We start from the raw sequence: 7,510 nt of genomic DNA, 5'->3' as shown, positions 1-7,510 counted from the left end.
GTCACCCCTGGGGGTATCTGGGTGTTATGTTTCCGTCGAAGAGCCAGGTCTTGAGTCTCTTTGTGAAGTCTGCCTTTGAGGGGGCTGTACGGAGCTAGAGGGGAAGGTCGTTCCAGGTCTCGGTGTGTAAGAGATGTAGGAGGAGTGGCCACAGCTGCTGCTGCGACTGATGCGGGGGGTGTTTTCGAGGACGAGTGAAGAGGAGCGCAGGTGTTGATGGAAGTTCAGTCGATGGTTGATGTAGGCAGGTCCTAGGTCATGGAGGGCTTTTGTAGGCGTGTGTGAGGACCTGGAATTGACATATTTTCTGGATGGGGAGCCAGATGAGATCTCTTAGGTTGAGGGCAATATGGGTTCGTTTGGGGAGGTCCAGGATGAGCTGCTACTGGGTGGAGATCCCGGCATAGAAGGCGTTGTCGTAGTCGAGGCGGCTGGTGACAAGGGCCTGAGTGACGGTCTTTCTGGTGATGGTTGGGATCTATCTAAAGATTCTGCGGAGCATGCAAAGTATGTGGGAGAAGGAGGAAACAACTGCGTTGGCTTGTTGTTTCATGGTCAGTTGGATGTCGAGGATGATGCAAAAGGTTGCATTCATGGCTGGTCGGTGTGGGTGTAGGTCCGAGTTCTGCAGGCTACCAGCTCTGGTCCCATGTGGAGGTGCTCTTCAAGAAGATCAGTACTTCAGTTTTGTCGGAGTTGAGTTGGAGACAGTTGTCTCTCATCCATTTGGCTATGTTGGTCATGGCGTTGCAGAAGTTTGTTTTGGAGTCCCAGGGGTCCTCAATGAGAGAGGGGATCAGTTGAGTGTCGCCTGTGTAGGAGATTATGTTGAGTTTGTGGGATCTGATGGAGTCTGTGAGGGAGCTCATGTAGATGTTGAACAGAGTGGGGCGGAGGATGATCCTTGTGGTACGCTGCATATGATGTCTTCGTTAGCGGAGGTAAAGGGAGGCAGATGGATGCTCTGTGTGCGTCCCTTAAGGAAGGAGGCGATCCACTTGAGGGCGTCTTGCTGTATGCCTCTGTTGTAGAGTCTGTTGATGAGGGTGTTGTGGGAGATGGTGTCGAACACGGCAGAGAGGTCGAGGAGGATCAGGGCCACAGTTTCTGGGAGTGTTCTGATGTCATCTCTGGCGGCAATCAGAGTGGTCTCAGGGGTCTGTTGGCAAGAATCCTGATTGTGAGGTGTCCACTAGGTAGTTTTGTTCCAGGAATTCAGTAAGCCACAGGTTGATGGCTTTCTCAAGTACTTTGGCCGAGTAGGGGAGCAAGGAAATCGGGTGATAATGTTTGAGATTGCTAGGATCAGTGGAGGCTTTCTTTAGGAGGGGTCCGATGCCTGCATGTTTCCATCTGTCCGGGAAGGTTGCTGTGGAGATGGAGGTATTGAGAATGCTGGTGAGTTGCATGCTGATTAGGCGTGGTTGTAGAGGTGGTGGGGGTAGGGGTCAGTGGCTGCCGAGGAGTGGATGATAGACATGATGGTTGACGTTGTCAGGGCGGCGAGCCGGGACCAGGTGGTAATGGTTTGGTTGATGTTCGCTGGTTGGTTGAGGTCATTGTGGTTGAGAATGGCGGGTTGGAGGCTGAAATTGTTGAAGATGTTGGTGATCTTGCTGTGGAAGTAGTCTGAGAGGGTTTCACAGAGTTCTTGGGAGGGGTGGATGGTGCTCTCTATGGCTATTGGGTTGGAGAATTCTTTGACTAATTTGAAGAGTTCCTTTGTGTGGTTTGTTATGGAGTTGATGCATGTGGTGATGGCTGCTTTCTTGGCTTCCTTGATGTGCCGGTGATATTTGCTGAGGCTTGCGGGGTTCTTAGTGGCGCGCCATCTTTTCTCCAGTTGGCGGCAGTTGCGCTTGGTGATCTTGAGTTCTGGGGTGTACCAGCTGGCAAGTTTTGAGATCTTGTTGAATTCTGTAGGTTTCAGTGGAGTGACTGTCACAGCTGTCGGTAATCCATGTGATAAAGTTCTGGACAGCCTGGTTGAGGTCTGTTGAGGCCTCAGGTTGGAACCTCAACACCGTACCTGGTACCTCAACCACTAACTACTAACCTATGACTCCATCATATCTGAAATTATTGATGCCATTCATACCCTCTGGGACACCAATGATACCCCCACTACCGCCGTAGCATTGGTACGGGACACCCTGAAGGCAGTGGTCCGGGGCCGCTTTATTTCTATTGCTGCTCAACTCAATAGGGAGAGAAGAGACAAATGAATCTGCTTAGAGGGACAGGTAAGGGAGTTGGAGGAAGCGCACAATCAGGCACCCATAAAAGAAGGTGGCAGCTCATGATGGCGCGTAACAACTTAAAGCTCTAGACATAGACAAGGTAGAATATGCCCTCCTGTGTACTAAACAAAAATATTACATAGAAGGCAACAAAGCCAGCCGTCCGTTAGCACATCTACGGGCCCAAGTTCTTAAGCAACAAGTGGCAGAAATAGAGGTATCACAAGGCAACAAGGATAAGAAAATTGCTCGGGTATTTGAACACTTCTACACTACCTTATAAACGGTGGAAACCCCTGAGCTGGGGGACACTGAATCCTACCTAGCGCAGGTCCCTTTGTACCTCATTCCTCAAGATGACGCTTCACAATTAGAGAGGGACATTCACCCAAACGAGGTACTTGTGGCTATCAATCGCCGGCAACCAGGTAACGCACATGGACACGACGACTACACATCTGAATTCTATAAAATATTTGTGGCTCCTCTAACCCCTTTTCTCGCTTGCCTTTACAATTCATTTAGCACTATTGGTTCCTTTACAGACACCATTAGAACAGCTACCATTACGGTGCTCCCTAAACTGCAATGACCCTGCGCTTTGCTCTTCGTACCGGCCAATCAGACTGTTAAATGTTAACTCCAAGATCTTCACCAGTAACTTGGCGGCCCGCCTTGCCCTGTATATGCAGGGTCTCATGGACCCCGAACAGGCTGGATTTATACCTGAGAGGGGCTGCAGTGACAACACCAAATGCCTCTGCCATCTCCTTGACAAAATCCAGCGCTCCCGTGTACCTGCTCTTCTATTATCCATTGATGTCGAAAAGGCATTCGATTGAGTGCACTGGCCATATCTTCAGTTGGTACTCAATAAGATCAGTCGGGCAGTGGTTTCACCGCTGGATCGGGTGCAGCTACACGGGCCCCACATCAACAATAGGGTTAATGGACTGATGTCGCAACTCTTCGACGTCGCCCGAGGTACCCAACAGGGCAGCCCCCATTTCTGCTCCTTTTTGCCTTTTACGTGTAGCTCTTTGCAGAACGAATTTGCAGACATGCTAAGATAACAGGCATAACAATGGGGCGGAGGGAGTACAAACTCGGTCTGTATGCCGATGATGTCATGCTATTCATGAGAGCTCTCAAGCATCCACTAACCTCCCTGCCCCCACTGATGCGAGAATTGGAGGCATTCGGAAAAGCATCAGAGTTCAAAGTTAACCTCCAGAAATCTCAAGCACTTACTTTCACCATCCCAAAAGCTGACCAACTCTACATTGTGCGCATCTTCCCTTTTGCTTGGGATACCCAAGGGTGTGTACCTGGGCCTACACATCCATTCTACACTAGCACGTACCGTGGAAAGTAACACCACGCAGTCCAACCTCCTTACTTGGAAGGGTGACACCCTTTCTTGGCTGGGATGGCACGTGGCAGCCAAAATTACTCTATTGCCCAAGATACTTTATGATATGCAGACGCTACCTCGCACGTACTTAGTAAATTGCAACACCTTATTGAAGACTACATTTGGGCTGGCAATAAGGCCAACATAGCGAAGAAGCAAGCGTATCTAGCTCCAGCAGAGGGTAGCCTGAGCATTTACCATGTAACATGATACTATCAGGTGGACTAGTTCCGCTATCTGGTGGAGGGGCCAGGACTTGTACGGAGAAGCACTGGTGTTTTATAGATCAGGCAGTGGCCGGGATTCATATCTGGAAACTGCTGGGGTTGCCTAGACCTCAAAGGCCACTGGGGGCTATATTTCATCTGTGGACAGGGCGACGATGGGTACCCGGGATAAGGTGCAACTGTCATGGAAGCTCATCACCCGTATCTCGCCCCAGACTTCCCCCCTGCTTATCAGTGGACTGCATTTGCACTGGGGCAGAATGGCAATTGTAAGAGAATAGGAGACTTATTTGACCAGAATAGACTAATGGACTTTACGCAGATCTGACTCAATTATGACATCCCCTCTACTGTACACTGGCTCTATGTTGCTATTTGACACTGGGTTACAACCTCACATAGGTCCACACGCGATTCGAGGAGTGGCTTCTTACCCGCCACACAGACACACACCTCCTCTGAGATATTTATACTTTCCTCAATGCTCCGCAGTCCCCCACTAAATCGAGGGCACAGCAACATTGGGGACTGGAATGGGAAAGCCCCTTTACTTCAAAAGACTGGTCAGACATACTATAATGAGCTCGTACCTCTACCTGCAGTGTCTCGGGCAAAGAGACATTACTCATAATCACACACTACTGGCACTATACACCAGCCAGAACTGCTAAGTAGAAACAGGGCTGATGCGCTAATTGTTGGAGAAAATGTGGATAATCGGGCACAGTGACACATTTTTTCTGGCATTGCCCCAAAGTGCAACAATACTGGACAGAGGTCTTAGCAGACATTAAAGAGAAGTATGATACTGACCTTCCCAGGTCCCCAGGCTACATATTATTAGGCCTCCCCAATGCCCGACCTACCCCCTGAAATCGGCAAAGGGACGGGTTATTACCTTGGCTCTCTGTGCAGCCAAACAAGTCATACTGTCTAGGTGGGGCATGGACAGAAATCCAACACAGCTCGATTGGCTGCATAAGCTATGGGAACTCCTTGGCATGGAAATACTGACTGCAGTCATGGACTGAAAGATGCCACACTTTGATAAGGTTTGGGGACTGAGTGTACAGCTCCCCTCCCACAAATTCGGGGAATTAACCTGCCTGCATATTTGCACATAGTACGCCTTAGTCACGCAGAATATAATGCTGATTAAGATATCAATGTGAGGAGTTCTTACATGCTCCCTGGTCACAGCCTAGGCCTCTTGAACGTTTTTCTCACTGGAGGTTGTCAAGCAGACCCTATTCATCCTCTCCTATCTTCCACTTCTCCTCTCCCTCCATGCACTCCCTTCCGCCTCCTATTGTACCTCACTGGCCAATGGATGTAGGTGAGATCTTTGTTGTACTGTTTCTCTCTCAAAACTAACAAAACAGATTTAAACACTAAAGAGTCTATTGGGAAACAGGAAGCTGGACACCAGATTGGACTCTTGTAAGTTAGTAGTTAGTGCCTTTTACTAGGACTGTTTTTTTCAAAGAACGCTCTAATGTCTGATGTCCAAGATACCATGAACAAGCGCTTTGTTGGGAACTCTTCTCACATGCTTTATTGGGATCGCCTCTCACACAGTGCAATTTAAAGGTTTCACTCCTATGTGGACTCTTTTGTGCTTTATAAGATTTCTCTTGTCAGTAAACTTCTTCTCACACTCTGTGCAGTGAAAAAGTCCCACTCCTGTGTGTATTCTCTGGTGACGTCGAAGGTTTCCCTTTAGAGTAAAGCTCTTATCACACTCAGTGCAGTGAAAGGGACGCACTTTTGTGTGCACTATTTTGTGTCCGAGAAGATTTTCATTACGAGTAACACTTGGTTTATATTCAGTGCAGGGGAATGGGCTTAGCACTTTGTGGTCTCTTTTATGTGCAACAAGAAGCGCCTTGCTCAAAAATGTCTTTTCACATTTGGTACATGCAAATAGACTTGGGTTGTCATGGATCATTTTGTGTTGTTGGAGACTTTGCGCATCACTGAAGCTCTTGTCACACTCAGAGCATGCATGAAGACTGACTCTTGTGTGTAACAGCTGGTGTCGTCGAAGTGCTCGCTCATCAGTAAAGCTCTTCTCACACTCACTGCAGGGATGAGGTCTCAATCCTGTGTGTATTCTTTGGTGTCCTATAAGGTTTCTCTTATCAGAAAAGCTTTTCTGACATTCAGTGCAGTGAAAGAGACTCTCTTCAGTGTGTTTTCGTTGGTGACGTAGAAGATTTCCTCTTAAAGTAAAACTCTTTTCACACACAGTGCAGTGATGGAGGCTCACTCGTGTGTGTATTTTCTGGTGCTTTCGGAGATTTTGCTTGTTTGTAAAGCTCTTCTCACACTCGGTGCATGGATGAAGCCTCACTCCAGTGTGTATTATCTGGTGCCTTCGGAGTGATCGCTTGTCAGGAAAGCTATTTCCACACTCGGTGCAGTGATAAGGCAACACTCCTGTGTGTACTCCCTGGTGCTTTAGAAGATTTCGCTTGTCAGTAAAGCTCCTCTCACACTCAGTGCAGTGAAAGAGCTTCTCTCCAGTGTGTGTTCTTAGGTGGCGACGGAGATTTCCCTTCTGAGAAAAACTCTTTTCACACTCCGAACACTTATGGGGCCTCACTCCTATGTGTATTCTCTGGTGACTAAGAAGATGTTGTTTATGAGTAAAGTTTCTCTTACACTCCGTGCAGTGGAAAGGCCTCAGTCCTGTGTGTGTTCTTTGATGCCGTACAAGCCCTGTCCTATGAGAAAAGCTTTTTTCACATTCAGAGCAGGGAAAAGTTCTCATCCCTCTAAAGGTTCTTTGGAGCGGCGCCACAAGTAATGAGTTGATACATCTCTTTTCACGGCCAGAGTATGCAAATGTTCTATGGCTCTTGTGTATTCTTTGGTGTTTTTTAAGGTTGTACTGATGAGAAAAAGTTTTACTACACTCGGAACACTTGTGGAGCTCTTTCTCGTTCATGCTTACTGTCTCCGATTGGTGTGCTGAAAAATGAAAAGAAAAGGTAAAGTTGTATATGAGAGACATTTAGGTAAATATGTACAGATACACTGTTACATGTCAAAGGACGACTAAAACACAATAGAAATGTGTGTTGAGAAAACCGCACTGGCTTCTGGTCAAGGCCAGAATCACACCAAAAGTCTGATCAATCACCCATCAGGCTTCACAAGGAAAATGCATACAGATTCTCCAGCGAAATATCACCACTTACACACCAGTATGTAAACGTTGTTCCTTGACCAGTACCTTCTGTGGTCTCATTATGCATCGGTATTACTCCTGAATCACTAGTTTAACAAGATTTAATGATCTGAAAAGGATTACAAGTAATTTGGTAAATCTGGTGAATATGCACAAGACAATTGTCCAAGAAGCAAGGAAAATCCAGCAGAAACTGTTGCACTACCACAGACCTCTGTGGTCAGTGGCGTTCCATGGGAAAGTCTTAAAATTGGCCAATGATAGAGCATCCAGAAATTACAGCAGCCTATGGCATTGGGAATTGGCTAATGGTATTTCCTCATTGGTGGTTCTGAAACTTCCAAAATGAAAACTACTTTTAAATGATTTGGAGGAGCTCTGCCACAATGGTTCCCACCACAATTCCCAAAGTTTGTAATTTAGAACCCCACGATTT

The 7,510-nt window shown here is 47.3% G+C and overlaps 1 protein-coding gene across 3 annotated transcripts in view; it reads right to left on the bottom strand.

Moving 5' to 3' along the window:
- Positions 1–5,409: 5,409 nt before the first annotated feature.
- LOC146813537 (uncharacterized) overlaps positions 5,410–7,510 on the bottom strand; it is a 469,352-nt gene continuing 467,251 nt past the window's right edge. For all 3 annotated transcript variants that reach the window (XM_085620297.1, XM_085620296.1, XM_085620298.1), the window contains one exon: positions 5,410–6,854. In XM_085620297.1, coding sequence (XP_085476423.1) covers positions 5,452–6,854 — 1,403 coding nt within the window. In that variant the 3' untranslated portion in view covers positions 5,410–5,451. The remainder of the gene's footprint in view (positions 6,855–7,510) is intronic.

The sequence above is a fragment of the Triturus cristatus genome, chromosome 7 (assembly GCF_964204655.1).
Source record: "Triturus cristatus chromosome 7, aTriCri1.1, whole genome shotgun sequence".
In the NCBI taxonomy this organism is placed as follows: domain Eukaryota; kingdom Metazoa; phylum Chordata; class Amphibia; order Caudata; family Salamandridae; genus Triturus; species Triturus cristatus.
The sequence above is the reverse complement of the archived record's forward strand: the minus strand, read 5'-3'. Positions and strand labels throughout refer to the sequence as shown.